Here is a 16,443-nt window from a genome sequence, read left to right as displayed (position 1 = left end):
TTTATTTGAACAGTGAGAGACAGAATAACAACGAAAAATCCAGAAAAACGCATGTCAAAAATGTTATAAATTGATTTGCATTTTAATGAGGGAAATAAGTATTTGACCCCCTCTCAATCGGAAAGATTTCTGGCTCCCAGGTGTCTTTTATACAGGTAACGAGCTGAGATTAGGAGCACACTCTTAAAGGGAGTGCTCCTAACCGTAGCTTGTTACCTGTAAAAAAGACATCTGTCCACAGAAGCAATCAATCAATCAGATTACAAACTCTCCACCATGGCCAAGACCAAAGAGCTCTTCAAGGATGTCAGGGACAAGATTGTAGACCTACACAAGGCTGGAATGGGCTACAAGACCATCGCCAAGCAGCTTGGTGAGAAGGTGACAACATTTGGTGCGATTATTCGCAGATGGAAGAAACACAAAAGAACTGTCAATATCCCTCGGCCTGGGGCTCCATGCAAGATCTCACCTCGTGGAGTTGCAATGATCATGAGAACGGTGAGGAATCAGCCCAGAACTACACGGGAGGATCTTGTCAATGATCTCAAGGCAGCTGGGACCATAGTCACCAAGAAAACAATTGGCAACACGTTACGCCGTGAAGGGCTGAAATCCTGCAGTGCCCGCAAGGTCCCCCTGCTCAAGAATACATATACATGCCCATCTGAAGTTTGTCAATGAACATCTAAATGACTCAGAGTAAGTGTTGTGGTTAGATGAGACCAAAATGGAGCTCTTTGGCATCAACTCAACTCGCCGTGTTTGGAGGAGGAGGAATGCTGCCTATGACACCAAGAACACCATCCCCACCGTCAAACATGGAGGTGGAAACATTATGCTTTGGGTGTGTTTATCTGCTAAGGGGACAGGACAACTTCACCGCGTCAAAGGGACGATGGACGGGGCCATGTACCGTCAAATCTTGTGTGAGAACCTCCTTCCCTCAGCCAGGGCATTGAAAATGGGTCGTGGATGGGTATTCCAGCATGACAATGACCCAAAACACACGGCCAAGGCAACAAAGGAGTGGTTCAAGAAGAAGCATATTAAGGTCCTGGAGTGGCCTAGCCAGCGTCCAGACCTTAACCTCTATGGGCTAGGCGGGACGAATTCGTCCCACCTACGTAACAGCCACTTGAAGCCTGTGGCGCGATTTTCAAAACCTTAAAAATCCTATTACTTCAATTTCTCAAACATATGACTATTTTACAGCTATTTAAAGATAAGACTCTCGTTAATCTAACCACACTGTCCGATTTCAAAAAGGCTTTACAACGAAAGCAAAACATTAGATTATGTCAGCAGAGTACCAAGCCAGAAATAATCAGACACCCATTTTTCAAGCCAGCATATAATGTCACCAAAACCCAGAAGACAGCTAAATGCAGCACTCACCTTTGATGATCTTCATCAGATGACAACCCTAGGACATTATGTTATACAATACATGCATGTTTTGTTCAATCAAGTTCATATTTATATCAAAAACCAGCTTTTTACATTAGCATGTGACGTTCAGAACTAGCATACCCCCCGCAAACTTCCGGGGAATTCGCTAACATTTTACTAAATTACTCACGATAAACGTTCACAAAAAGCATAACAATTATTTTAAGAATTATAGATACAGACCTCCTCTATGCACTCGATATGTCCGATTTTAAAATTGCTTTTTGGTGAAAGCACATTTTGCAATATTCTAAGTACATAGCCCAGGCATCACGGGCTAGCTATTTAGACACCCGGCAAGTTTAGCACTCACCATAATCATATTTACTATTATAAAAGTTTGATTACCTTTTGTTGTCTTCGTCAGAATGCACTCCCAGGACTGCTACTTCAATAACAAATGTTGGTTTGGTCCAAAATAATCCATCGTTATATCCGAATAGCGGCGTTTTGTTCGTGCGTTCCAGACACTATCCGAAATGGTAAAGAAGGGTCGCGCGCACGGCGCAATTCGTGACAAAAAAATTCTAAATATTCCATTACCGTACTTCGAAGCATGTCAACCGCTGTTTAAAATCAATTTTTACGCCATTTTTCTCGTAGAAAAGCGATAATATTCCGACAGGGAATCTCCTTTTCGGCAAACAGAGGAAAAAATCACAAAGGCGGGGGCGGTCGGGTCACGCGCCTAAGCCCAGTGTCCCTTGATCGGCCACTTGAGAAAGGCGATAATGTGTTTCAGCCTGGGGCTGGGATGACGACATTCTGTTTTTTCCCGGGCTCTGAGCGCCTATGGACGACGTAGGAAGTGTCACGTTAGAGCAGAGATCCTTAGTAAAAGATAGAGATGGAAAAGAAGTTCAAGAAATGGTCAGACAGGCCACTTCCTGTAAAGGAATCTCTCAGGTTTTGACCTGCCATTTGAGTTCTGTTATACTCACAGACACCATTCAAACCGTTTTAGAAACTTTAGGGTGTTTTCTATCCATATGTAATAAGTATATGCATATTCTAGTTACTGGGTAGGAGTGGTAACCAGATTAAATCGGGTATGTTTTTTATCCAGCCGTGTCAATACTGCCCCCTAGCCCTAACAGGTTTTAATCCCATAGAAAATCTGTGGAGGGAGCTGAAGGTTCGAGTTGCCAAACGTCAGCCTCAAAACCATAATGACTTGGAGAAGATCTGCAAAGAGGAGTGGGACAAAATCCCTCCTGAGATGTGTGCAAACCTGGTGGCCAACTACAAGAAACGTCTGACCTCTGTGATTGCCAACAAGGGTTTTGCCACTAAGTACTAAGTCATGTTTTGCAGAGGGGTCAAATACTTATTTCCCTCATTAAAATGCAAATCATTTTATAACATTTTTGACATGCGTTTTCTGGATATTTTTGTTGTTATTCTGTCTCTCACTGTTCAAATAAACCTACCATTAAAATTATAGACTGATCATTTCTTTGTAAGTGGGCAAACGAACAAAATCAGCAGGGGATCAAATACTTTTTCCCCCCACTGTAGATGACCACCAAAATCAGTTTGTTCAGGTGAGGAACGAGCACTATTATGGCATTCTACTTGGAGTTGGGACTCATACCTACTCTCTGTTACTGAACTGTACAATGATAGAAATATACATGTTCTTGTGCTGTAGCGCGGTGAATAGAGAGAAACCGAAGCAAAATAATGAGAGAGAGAGAATGAGAGACAGACAGATAGACAGACAGACAGACAGACAGACAGACAGACAGACAGACAGACAGACAGACAGACAGACAGACAGACAGACAGACAGACAGACAGACAGACAGACAGACAGACAGACAGACAGACAGACAGACAGACAGACAGACAGACAGACAGACAGACAGACAGACAGACAGACAGACAGAGAATGGGAGAGAGAGAGAGAGAGAGAGAGAGAGAGAGAGAGAGAGAGGGGGAAGAAATGGGAAGGGGTTTAACACTTTCATGATAAATACTGTGGTCTCTGATAAAGTCATCAAAATGATTCTGAATGTGGGTCAGTGGGGCTGTTGCAATGTTCTCTGCACATATCCCTGACCTAGACAGTCTATGGCTGTGTCTAGTTATTATTATACAATCTATGCAATAGTCTGACCCTTTCCTGGTTGGTGCCTGACTCAGAGGCTGAAGGAGTGGGTTGCTGTTCAGAGTAACTCAGGAGATCACACAAAATGGGGAGAAGTTGAAAGGATCCTGAACATGACAGCAGTGAGGATCCAAGAGATGGGAGGCACAGTGGAGTTTGCAGATGTAGGCACTAATCAGGTAGGCTACAATACACACCATCAGTCATGCCTATTATTCTCCACATAATGTGACACAATTCGGTGTAATAATTTGTCTTAAAATACATTTTAAAAGAATGTACTTTTCTGGTCTATCACATAAGCTGCCCAGTGGGGAGACTGTGCCGCTTCCACCGGTGATACTGGCTGAGTTTGAGAGGGACCCAAAGAAAGCTAGTCTCTGTATCTACGGCCATGTGGATGTCCAGCCAGCCAAGATGATGGACGGCTGGACCACAGACCCCTTCAATCTAACAGAAATCAAAGGTATTGCTGCATGTTACATGCCATGAATGGAGAGGTTTGATGTATGTCCAAAATAATAACAGGAGCTGAAAAAAGTACATTTTGAGAGAACGTAATGTCCACTCACTGTTTTGCTGGGCCAAAATGGGATATTTTAAACAAATCAAAGTTTGATTACTTAGAGAAAAGAGGAATGTCCACTCACTGTTTTGCTGCTCCCATACGGGATCTTTTAATAAACCTTAGATGATATAATCACAACCAGGTTGCCTGCCTGCTATTCATAGGCCAGCTTCAGCTAGCTAATGTACCCTGGTATTACAAATGTGACAATATGAGAATGAAGGTGGCTCATGGTTTTGGTTCCCTAGGTAACCTGTATGGGCGAGGGGCCACGGACAACAAAGGGCCAGTCCTGGCCTGGCTTCATGCTGTGGAGTCCTACCAGGCCACAGAGAAGGTTAGGATTTGCCCTGAAACAGCACAGATGAAATCTGAATCTTAATGTTCTGCTTGCAGTCTCTAGTTAGTTTTCAGAAATGATCTAACCCATGCAGTGTTGCTTTACATAGCAATGGTTATTAAAGGGATTCTGTAATGCATATATCATAACCTCAATGTTTGGGGTAATCTGTGAGTCTGAATATAAAACAATTTGTGGGATTGTAGTGGTCAAACAGTATGTGAATAAGACAGCATGTCACTGACTGGTAGGATTGCCTGGATCTATTGATTTCAGGAGATACCAGTGAATATTACATTTACATTTTAGTAATTTAGCAGACGCTCTTATCCAGAGCGACTTACAGTAGTGAATACATACATTTCATGCATTTTTTAATTTGTTTTGTTTTTTGTACTGCCCCCCCGTGGGAATCGAACCCACAACCCTGGCGTTGCGCACACCATGCTGGCGTTGCAAACACCATGCTCTACCAACTGAGCCACAGGGAAGGCGTATAAAGCTCATCATTGAGGGTCTGGAGGAGGTGGGCTCATACGGTCTGTTGGAGTTGACCAGGAAGAGAAACGACAGCTTCTTTGCAGATGTGGACTTCATAGTGATCTCTGACAACGTGTGGGCGACCAGAACCCCAGCCCTGACCTATGGAACCAGAGGGAGCAGCTATTTCTTTGTGGAGGTGATGCTATAGCTCATTTGATTGGTCAAATAAAAATATGACACACTCTACCAGGGTACCATTTGTTCAGTATCTTCCTCTGTTACGTGTTTCAGGTTGATGGCCCGAAACTGGACTTCCATTCTGATAGCCTTACTGGGTGAGATACAGAGGCGTTTGACTGACAGCTCTATCCAATCGTCAAGAAAATATAGGCGCAACTCTCTTGTCTGATAGAAAAAATATATAATTTCATTCCGTTATAGTTCAGGTCAGAAGTCCCTGCACCAAGCAAAAATTTAAGATAAAGGTGTATGTGAACTAAGGTGCTTACCCAAACTCAGTTCTAGTTAAAACATGTTTCATCCCAAAATGTTTTCATTATTTCTTATTCCTCCCAAACAGGAAGTCTGTTGGATCACAGTCTGGGGTCACTGATGATGTCGCGCCACTCACTGAGGATGAGAGGAAGCTCGATGACAACATCAGCTTTGACCTGGAGGAGATGAAGAGTATGGCTGGGGTCAAACACTTCCTACAGGACACTGAGGTACTTGTCTGACCAATTATGGTCATTGTCATGCCAAACATTGATAATGTGTCGCGAGAATTTTGCTATCTCAATGGTTGAACTCAACTATCACTCAAGCTTTGTCTATTTCCCCAGAGGTCGTAAATCTCCGGTTAATAAAGAATTAGACAAAGTCTCAGATTCTGCAATAGATCAATACTTTATTCAGAGAGCGCTCTGACTTCAAAATGAGAACACAATCTTTTTATAGCACACACACACACAAATGAACTCACATCAGTAGAAACTCCACCTCTCTTTAGGCGGGCTGTATTTATCCAAAGTTCACATACATTGTTTATCACCCTTCTGCAACATGTTTCTTCATCTTCTGCAAGCCTAGCCATTTCTAACAGTTTTTCTCCTCCATAGGGTGGGGAGGCCTCTTTCCAGTTATTAGTTTCAACGTTATCACAAGTCGACGGTTCAGTTGTCCTTGAATGTCTCAACTATACCCAGCTCATATTGCGAAATAGTAACACAATGGCCTAGTCACACACATTATTGGATTATGACTCTAACTTATTTCATACAATTATATGGTTTCAGGATGGAATACTTTAGTCATTATCTTAAACATACAAATTATTCTATCATAATGGCATAACAACCATTGGAGTTGGCTATACTAAACTAATCTGGGCGTGAGGAGGAAGACGTGTTTTGTCAGTGGGTACTGTAGAAGTCGATGTTTGACAGAGTGTGATTACTTTTTTTGGCCTAGTGGTTAGAGCGTTGGACTAGTAACCGAAAGGTTGCAAGATCGAATTTCCGAGCTGACAAGGTAAAAATCGGTCGTTCTGCCCCTGAACAAAGCAGTTAACCCACTGTTCCTAGGCTGTCATTGAAAATAAGAATTTGTTGTTAACTGACTTGCCTAGTTAAATAAAGGTGAAATATATATATTTTTTAAATACAAACAAAGTGTCTTAATATATATACAGGAGGAAGTCCTCATGGCTCGATGGCGTAACCCATCCTTGTCCATCCATGGGATCCAGGGGGCCTTCTCAGAACCAGGCACCAAAACTGTGATCCCCAAACAGGTCACAGGGAAGTTCTCCATCTGACAGGTCCCCAACATGGACCCTCCAGATGTGGAGAGGAAGGTACAGAGTATCTACCTGCCATGGTTTGAATGACAGGGGTACCATGGTTGGGACAGGAGAATACCCATAACAAATCCTTTAAGAATCAAAATACAAGCACGGACACCCCGTAACCCCTGTAACCCCTGTAACCAGTGAGTGAGTAGTAAGTGATTATAAGTTGCTCTGGATAAGAGCATCTGCTAAATTACCAAAATGTAAATGTATTGGTCTCTGAGTAAGTGTACAGTGTAGAAAAGTTGGCTTGCTCTATCTATGCAGACATTAGATGAGATTTGGAGGATGCAACAGTTGTGTTTTTATTGATTATGCTGACAGGTCACTGTGTCAGTCTGCTAGAGGAGAAAACAGAGTGAGAGACTAAGAGAGAGAGAGAGAGAGAGAGAGAGAGAGAGAGAGAGAGAGAGAGAGAGAGAGAGAGAGAGAGAGAGAGACCTAAACAGAGAGTACACAGAGGCAGAATACCTGGCCACTGTGACTGACCCAAACTTAAGGAAACCTTTGACTATGTACAGACTCAGTGAGCATGGCCTTGCTATTGAGCATGGCCTTGCTATTAAGAATGGCCTCCATAGGCAGACCAGGCTCTCAAGAGAAGATAAGCTATGTGCACACTGCCCACAAAATGAGGTGGAAACTGAGCTGCACTTCCTAACCTCCTGCCAAATGTATGACCATATTAGAGACACATATTTCCCTCAGATTACACAGACCCAAAATAATTTGAAAACAAACCCAATTTTGATAAACTCCCATATCTATTGGGTGAAATACCACAGTGTGCCATCACAGCAGCAAGATTTGTGACCTGTTGCCACATTAAAAGGGCAACCCGTGAAGAACAAACACCATTGGAAAGGAAAGGAGGCTGCCTTAATCAACATCCATGTCTTCGGCACCCAGGGAACCGTGGATTAACAGCCTTGCTCAGGGGCAGAACAACAGATTTTTACCTTAGCATCTTGGGGATTCAAACAAGCAACCTTGCGGTTACTGGCCCAATGCTCTCATCGACAACGATGAGACAGCCTATAGGGAGGAGGTCAGAGACCTGGCCGTGTGGTGCCAGGACAACAACCTCTTCCTCAAGACAAAGGAGATGATTGTGGACTACAGGGAAAGAAGGACCGAGCACGCCCCATTCTCATTTTGGCATGGGTCCTCAGATCCTCAAAAGGTTATATAGCTGCACCATTGAGAGCATTCTGACTGGTTGCATCACTACCTGGTATGGGAACTGGTTGCATCACTGAAACTACAGAGGGTAGTGCGTATGGCCCAGTACATCACTGGGGCCAAGCGTCCTGCCATCCAGGACCGCTATATCAGGCGGTGTCAGAGGAAGGCCTTAAACATTTTCAAAGACTCCAGCCACCCTAGTCATAGACTGTTCTCTCTGCTACCGCATGTCAAGTGGTACCGGAGCGCCAAGTCTTGGTCCAAAAGGCTCCTTAACAGCTTCTACCCACAAGCCCCCCTACCCTATTTTACACTGCTGCTACTCTCTGTCTATTATCTATGCATAGTCACTTTAACTCTACCTACAGGTACATATTACCTCAATTACCTCGACTAACCGGTACCCCATGTACATAGCATCGCTATTGATCAATTATTTGTTACTTTTATTTTCAATTTTTTACTTAACACTTATTTTTCTTAAAACTGCATTGTTGGTTAAGGGCTTGTAAGTAAGCATTTCACTGAAAGGTTTCTACACCTGCTGTATTCGGCGCATGTGACAAATAACAACTGATTTGATTTGATTTCTAGCGAGGGAAAGATTAATGGAGAAAAGTACAGCGAGATATTTGATGAAAACCTGCTTCAGAGCGCTCAGGACCTCAGACTGGGGAGAAGGTTCAACTTCCAACAGGACAACAACCCTAAACACACAGCAAGACAACGCAGGAGTGGTCTCTAAAAGTCCTTGAGAGTGGCCCAGCCAGAGCCCGGACTTGAACCCGATCAAACATCTCTGGAGAGACCTGAAAATAGGTGTGCAGTGACGCACCCCATCCAACCTGACAGAGCTTGAGAGGATCTGCAGAAAACAATGGAAGAAACTCCCCAAATACAGGTGTGCCAAGCTTGTAGCGTCATACCCAAGAAGATTTGAGGCTGTAATCGCTGTCAACGGTGCTTCAACAAAGTGCTGATTAGAGGGTCTGAATACTTATGCAAACGTAATATTTCAGTTTATTTTTAATACATTTGAAAAAAGAAAAAAAAACTGTTTTCGCTTTGTCATTATGGTGTATTGTGTGTAAATTGATAAGGGAAAAAACGATTTAATTAAATTTAGAATAAGGATGTAACGTAACAAAATGTGGAAAAAGTCAAGGGGTTCTGAATACATTCCGAATGCACTGTAAGTGTTATCCAAGTGTTAAAAAAACACTTGGGTATTGTGAGAACATTTCAGGAAAAGCAGTGAGAACACACTTAAGTCTTTCATCTTCAACAATAAATGTTTATATTGTACATCAGATAGAGATCATCTGTGACTTACATTTGTGTGACTTGTCTGTCTGTCATCATTAGCTGGAGCAAGTGAGTCAGTCAGTGTGGATGTCTGTCAGAGAGAGTGGGCTGGGCTGGGAGGGGGCAGGGTTATGCCGACATTAGATGAGATTAGGAGGAAGTAACAGGTGTGTTTTTACTGAAGATACTGTCAGGTCACTGTGTCAGTCTGCTAGAGGAGAAAACAGAGTGAGAGACAGAGAGAGAGAGAGAGACAGGGACAAAGTGAGAGGAAGGGAGAGAGAGAGAGACAGAGAGAGGAAGAGAGAGAGAGGGAGAGAGAAAGAGAGCGAGAGAGAGAGGGGGAGACAGTGAGAGGAAGGGAGAGAGAGAGACAGATAGAGGAAGAGAGAGAGAGAGAGAGAGAGAGAGACGGAGGCAGTGAGAGAGAGAGGGAGAGAGAGCGGGAGTGTGTGAGAGAAACTGCAACGAGAGACTCCAAAATTGAGAATTGGACAGTACCACCAGAGAAAAATTATGGCGCCCATGGGTGATGTTCTCCACCTGTTAGTCATCCTGTCGTTGTTGGAGAAAGGCAATGCCAAAGTGGGAGACTTCAAAGCAGCAGGCGCTACAGCACCAGGAGATATCATCATTGGAGGGCTGTTTTCCATCCATGAGGGAGTAGAGGAATCCCCCAACATCTCAGCACCCCATGTATCACAGTGTGTCAGGTACAGTAAGTGCCAAAATAAGATTGGGTGTTGTAAAGAGATTCCTGAGGATTCTCTCTCTCTCTCTCTCTCTCTCTTTCTCTGTGGGGTGTGTGTGATTCTGTCCGCATTTATGACTAAGTTTTCGTGAGAGAGAGTTTATTTACTCACAGGTTAACCACAGACAGTGTGATGATCCAACTATGCCTTATGTACCTTACACAAACACACACACACACACACACACACACACACACACACACACACACACACACACACACACACACACACACACACACACACACACACACACACACACACACACACACACACACACACACACACACACCCCCCCCCCCCTACACACACACAAACAGGTTCAACACGGACGGGTTCACCCAGGCATTGGCTATGATCCACGCTGTAGAGTCGGCCAACAGATCCCCTGTCCTGACTACACTAGGGATCTCTCTGGGGTACCGTATCCACGACTCCTGCTCTGATGTCACCACCGCTCTGAGGGCCTCAGCTGACTTCACACAGGTAAAGGCTCTTTAGCCAAAACGTTGGTCAGATCAATCCACAGCAAGTATAGATGAGTGTGTGACCTGTTCTTCATTTGTATAGTTTCTCTTCCATTAGCCAGCATCTCATTTAAATGACGTACATTCTTTACTTCACAGGAGCCCACCACGGACTGTGGGGGAGGGGTCAACACCTCTAACTCTTCCTCGCCAATCATGGCCGTCATAGGGGCCTCTTCCTCTGAGATTTCCATCTCCGTTGCCCGGCAACTCAACCTAAAGCTCATCCCTCAAGTAAGCAGCCAAAACCCACCCACAGAGTGATGGTTGATGGACAGTAACAAAATAAATAATAATAAAGAACTGAGTTGTGTAGAATAAATGAAATAGACAGCAATGATGATACAGATGATTGGCCAAATCAATCCAACACAATGTAGACAGAAATTCATTCTCTCTTCGAATCATCACAGATCAGTTATGCCTCCACTGCCATCATCCTGAGTGACAAGAACCGTTTCCCTGCTTTCCTGAGGACCGTGTCTAGCGACCTGTACCAGACACGGGCAATGGTCCAGTTACTTAGCGACAGCAAATGGACCTGGGTGGGCATGATCACAACGGATGGAGACTACGGCCTCTCTGCCCTGGACAGCTTCGTCTCCCAGGCAACCGCCTCAGGGATCTGTGTGGCCTTCAAGGAGATCCTCCCTAATTCGCTAACCAGTCCTGACGGCGAATCAGCAATCAGCCAAGCCGCCGCAACCCTCAAATTGAACCCCAATGTCAAGGTGGTGGTGTCATTCGCCAAGCCTACTCAGATGATGTACCTATACCAGAAGCTGAGGGGTGTGTGGTCGGGGCTGGGAGAGAGGGTGTGGGTGGCCAGTGACAGCTGGTCCTCGTCCAACGAGGTCTTGGGAGAAATGGACCTCCCAGATATTGGCAATGTGGTGGGCTTCTCCTTCAAAAGAGGGAACCTGGCTCCTTTCCATCACTACCTGATGAATCTGAGTGACATCAATGATGTCATAGGAAACAACTCCTTCCTAAAGGAGTTCTACTCCCTGCTAAACAGGTCGGACAACTCCAGGGTTTTGTCCCCAGCAGAGATCCTGCTAAACAACAGCTTTGTCTTCAATGTGGAAATGGCTGTCAGTGCCATCGCCCATGCAGTGGCTGATATCTGCAGCAAAAAGGACTGCAAGACACCAGGCACGGTCCAACCCTGGGAGGTAGCTACTGCACAATTCCTCATGTCTACAGCACATCAGACTGCACTTATATACTGAATCTCATCTAATATTCACTGAATATACCAAACCTGAGGAACACCTTCCTAATATTGAGCTGCACCCACACTTTTGCCCTCAGAACAGCCTCAATTTGTTGGGGCATGGACTCTACAAGGTGTCAAAAGTGGTCTATAGTGATACTGGCCCATATTGACTCCAATAATTCCCACAGTTTTGTCAAGTTGGTTGGATGTCCATTGGGTGGTGGACCACCCTTGATTCACACAGGAAACTGTTGAGCATGATATACCCAGCAACGTTGCAGTTCTTGACACCTGGCACATACTACCATATCCCGTTCAAAGGCACTTAATAGCACACATACACAATCCATGACTCAATAGTCTAAAGGCTTAAAAATCCTTCTTTAACCTGTCTCCTCCCCTTCATCTACACTGATTTAAGTGGATTTAACATGTGACATGAATAAGGGATCACAGCTTTTATCTGGATTCATCTGGTCAGTCGATATCATGGAAAGAGCAGGTGTTCTCAATGTTTTTTATACGCAGTGTATTTTTGATATGGCTTGGGTCTATGGTATGTGAACTTACATATGAAAATGCATTTGCATGCATTCCAGGTGCTTGGAGCCCTGAAGGACAGTTGCTTTGAGCTGGAGGGGAAAAGCTACTGTTTTGATAAGAAAGGAGACATCAACATGGGCTATGATGTAACCCTGTGGAGGTCTGTGAGAGGGGTCATCAACGTCCATGACGTTGTAGCTGAGTACCATCCAATCAACAACAGCTTCAGCTACACCAACGGAAACACCAAAAATCTCACTGACCTGAGGGTAAGGGTAAGGGTAAAGGTTAGGGTTAGGATTAGGGTAAGGATTAAGGTTAGGTCTCAATCTCTTTGTCTGTTTGCTAGGCTGCCACACAAAGGTTCAAGTACACATCCATATTAACCTATTCCACTTGACATAGACACAAACACAAACAGGCCGGAATGTCAAAGAATTTACTTCTTCTTTCTCAAAGTGACTAAAGAAAACTAAACATACCTGTTTGAGAGACTTCTCAGCCAAACTGTAAAACAAGTAAAGATGGAAAATAAATAACTCCTAATCAGTGAAACAATGGGCATTGTTTGAATGTGAAAACCACATACCTTGGCACATACTGGGAGCACCTGTCTGTTATCACACATTCCTGTTTGATCTCAGTGATGATCTAAAAAACAAAAAACACAAAACTCAAAACACAAAACTGAATACACCTGGTCTATTGAACACGGTTTTAAATCGAGAGCTAGTTTAAACTGTGCCCAGGACACTGGTCTTACATGTAAAGGCTTGTTTGAATACTACTATTAATAGATTTCAGTCACAGTTTTCTTGGGTCAGCCATTTAAATTAGTGCATTGTGTCCCGGTGCAGGACGTGGTGTCTGTGTGCTCGCCTAGCTGTGAACCTGGGAAGTTCAAGAAGACTGCTGAGGGTCAGCACACCTGCTGCTATGAATGCATCAACTGCACTGAGAACCACTACTCCAACTACACTGGTTAGTTCTCCTGTAGTGTCTCTCTATACACACCAGCGTACTCTTTCTCTCCTCAGTAAACTGGTGTTGCCCTGTTGTTCACACAATCTTCCTCCATTTCTTCAATACTTTTCCTCAGATTTCCCAACACTGTCGTTATCCAACAATGTTAGTACTAGGCAACAACACACACATTTCCACGCTAAACAGTTGTTCAAGTACTATCCTACCTTACAACCCTTCTCTCCAGACATGGACCAGTGTCTCTCTTGTGATACAAAGACAGAGTGGTCCCTGGAAGGGAGCTCTGGGTGTACCCATAAGACCCTGGAGTTCTTCTCCTGGCAGGATGGCTTCGCGGTGGTGCTGCTGGTGCTGGCGGCCCTGGGCATCGTCCTGGTTCTCCTGGTGGGGGCTCTCTTCCTACACCACCACCAGACCCCCGTTGTGAAGGCTGCCGGGGGGCCTTTCTCCCAGATCATCTTGCTCTCCCTAGTGGGAAGTTTTGCTAGTGCTGTGTTCTTTGTAGGTCATCCCAGCAGCCTACAGTGTAAGGTATGTACGGTACACACAGTTTGGGAAACACTGCTGTAATGCACTGTCTGTGACATTGTCTGAATGTACCAGTGTTATTTTGTGAATTCATGGTTTATTGTGTGTGTATTGTTCTGAACCTTTTGCACCTTTCTGGTAAGGAATTCAGTTTGTAGACGCAAAGCTAATTTAAATACAAAGAGATAGTACATTTCTGTCTCAATGTCGCATATTTTCTCATCTCATCATCAAGGTGCGCCAGGTGCTGTTTGGCCTCAGCTTCACCCTGTGTGTTTCCTGCATCTTGGTCAAGTCCCTGAAGATCCTGCTGGCCTTCCAGCTCAACCCTGACCTGAAGGACGTTCTCCGCCGCCTCTACCAACCCTATGCCATCATCTGTCTCTGCGTGGCCCTACAGGTCCTCACCTGCACCCTGTGGCTGGTCCTGCAGAGCCCCCGGGAGAAGGCCACCATCTTCACCACCACTGTGTTGGCCGAGTGTGACGAAGGCTCCCAAGTGGCGTTTGGTGTGATGCTGGGCTACATCGCTGTCCTGGCGCTCGTATGTTTTGCCTGCGCGTTTAAAGGCCGCAAGCTGCCACAGAAGTACAACGAGGCCAGGTTCATCACCTTCAGCATGCTCCTCTACCTCATGTCCTGGGTGATATTCGTGCCCATCTACGTGACCACCTCAGGGAAGTACCTGCCAGCAGTGGAGATGGTGGTCATCCTCATCTCCAACTATGGCATCCTCAGCTGTCATTTCTTCCCCAAGTGCTACGTCATCCTCTTCAAAAAGGAGCACAACACCAAGAGTGCCTTCATGAAGAACGTGTATGAGTATTCCAGAAAGGGCATTACTGTCTCTAGCTCTGTCTCTGAGACTTCAGTCTCTCAGACAGAAGACAAGTGCATCAGTCACCCTTACTCCATCAGTTCACCTTCCTTCTTCATGTCTACTACACCAGTAGAACCCACAGCACCTCAGAACTGCTGGTCCGTTGACCGGAACATTCAGAGCATTGACACTGCAACCCATTGCACCGTCGTAGACCATGGAGCGTTTTTCACAGGTCAGATGACTCGACCACACTGTCTGAGGAGAAGCATGAGCCTATGAGTGGAGTGGACCAGTGTCTGGAACTTTTACATCTTACAGTACATCGCACAGTGTTTCTCTGTGATCCTCTCTTTGGTTTGACTGTTCCCTTTTTGCTTAGTCTATTGCATGTTTTTTCCTAAGTTTTTCTTTTTTACATTCAAGGCAATATAGGTAACACTTTATTTGACACTTATATGGACATGACAGTGTCATAAACAAACAAACTCTGTCATACGGTGTTATATTCATCTATCTATATTTGTATTGGTTAAGCGTCAATGGTGTACAGGGTTGATTTATTTCTGAACTGCATATGATTTCTATACTGTGTGAAATGTTCTAACTAAGCATCATGGAGGATGTTGGTTTTTGCTATAGATATACCGTGATGTTGTGTGTTGGATCCCTGAATAGGCAGGTTCTATGTGTGATGTGTACAGTAAACAGCATTTCTATCGATTATGGGAGCCGATGCAGCAGGATACAAACGAGATATTACCTTTCATATTGAAAACAAGTCTACGATGAACACTATAGTTGGAATTTGTGTAAGGTTCTTAATGCATACCTAGTTTGTCAGTGGACGTTATTGAAGTTCTTGCATATTTCTAAATACCTTGAAATCTATTTCCACATTATTCATGTATATTATGAAATGTATATATTCACATTACTTTGTGTACAGTATATTAAAAGTTTGAATGTGCAGTTGACTTTCAGTTGCTGTTTCCATGCTCTAAATACATGTCCATTCAATTACTTACCCATTTAATTTGTTATGGATACATGGGACGGTAGCGTCCCACCTGGCCAACATCCGGTGAAATAACAGAGCGCCAAATTCAAATTAAATTACTATAAATATTAAACTTTCATGAAATCACAAGTGCAATGCATCAAAATAAAGCTTAACTTGTTGTTAATCCAGTCACCATGTCAGATTTCAAAAACGCTTTACGGCGAAGCAAACATGCGATTATCTGAGGACAGCCCTCAGCACACAAAACATTACAAACAGTTAGCAGCCAAGTAGATTAGTCACGAAAGTCAGAAATATCAATAAAATTAATCACTTACCTTTGATGATCTTCGTATGGTTACACTCAGTAAACTCCCGGTTACACAATAAATGTTCATTTTGTTCGATAAAGTCCCTCTTTAGATCCAAAAACCTCCATTTTGTTGGTGCGTTTTGTTCAGTAATCCAATGGCTCAAATGCGGTCACAACGGGCAGACGAAAATTCCAAATAGTATCCGTAAAGTTCGTAGAAACATGTCAAACGATGTTTATAATCAATCCTCAGGTTGTTTAGCCTAAATTATCGATAATATTTCAACCGGACAATAGCGTCGTCAATATAAAAGAAAAACAAGAAAGGCGCACTCTCGGTCGTGCGCAGAAACCAGCTCTGAGGACATCCCAGGGTCCACTCACTCAATGTTGTCATTCTCCCTCATTTTTCAGAATAAAAGCCTGAAAAATGTCTAAACACTGTTCACAACTAGTGGAAGCCAT

General features: G+C 44.0%; 1 protein-coding gene and 1 pseudogene across 2 annotated transcripts; both read left to right on the top strand.

The window, feature by feature from the left end:
- Positions 1–692: 692 nt before the first annotated feature.
- On the top strand, positions 693–6,841 carry LOC106579028 (beta-Ala-His dipeptidase-like; annotated as a pseudogene). Its single transcript, XR_014382659.1, has 9 exons — positions 693–702; positions 2,938–2,996; positions 3,598–3,741; positions 3,866–4,028; positions 4,379–4,467; positions 4,928–5,149; positions 5,245–5,303; positions 5,534–5,678; positions 6,644–6,841. The product of XR_014382659.1 is annotated as a beta-Ala-His dipeptidase-like (transcript).
- A 2,606-nt stretch (positions 6,842–9,447) lies between these two features.
- Positions 9,448–15,632, top strand: LOC106579297 (G-protein coupled receptor family C group 6 member A). Its single transcript, XM_045701767.2, has 8 exons — positions 9,448–10,005; positions 10,362–10,527; positions 10,668–10,802; positions 10,982–11,743; positions 12,387–12,599; positions 13,188–13,311; positions 13,541–13,845; positions 14,078–15,632. The coding sequence occupies exons 1-8, from the start codon at positions 9,809–9,811 to the stop codon at positions 14,942–14,944; spliced, it is 2,769 nt and encodes a 922-aa protein (XP_045557723.2). The 5' UTR covers positions 9,448–9,808; the 3' UTR covers positions 14,945–15,632.
- Positions 15,633–16,443: the final 811 nt, after the last annotated feature.

Source organism: Salmo salar, chromosome 02 (genome assembly GCF_965601325.2).
Source record: "Salmo salar chromosome 02, fSalSal1, whole genome shotgun sequence".
NCBI classification, from domain to species: domain Eukaryota; kingdom Metazoa; phylum Chordata; class Actinopteri; order Salmoniformes; family Salmonidae; genus Salmo; species Salmo salar.
This window is presented reverse-complemented; position numbering and strand designations above follow the sequence as displayed.

Bases quoted from the DNA above. Each gene is read 5' to 3' on its own strand.
- LOC106579297 (XM_045701767.2), top strand. From the start codon at position 9,809: ATGGCGCCCATGGGTGATGTTCTCCACCTGTTAGTCATCCTGTCGTTG. The intron at 10,803-10,981 runs GTAAGCAGCCAA...GAATCATCACAG, and splicing joins ACCTAAAGCTCATCCCTCAA to ATCAGTTATGCCTCCACTGC. The intron at 12,600-13,187 runs GTAAGGGTAAGG...GTCCCGGTGCAG, and splicing joins AAAATCTCACTGACCTGAGG to GACGTGGTGTCTGTGTGCTC.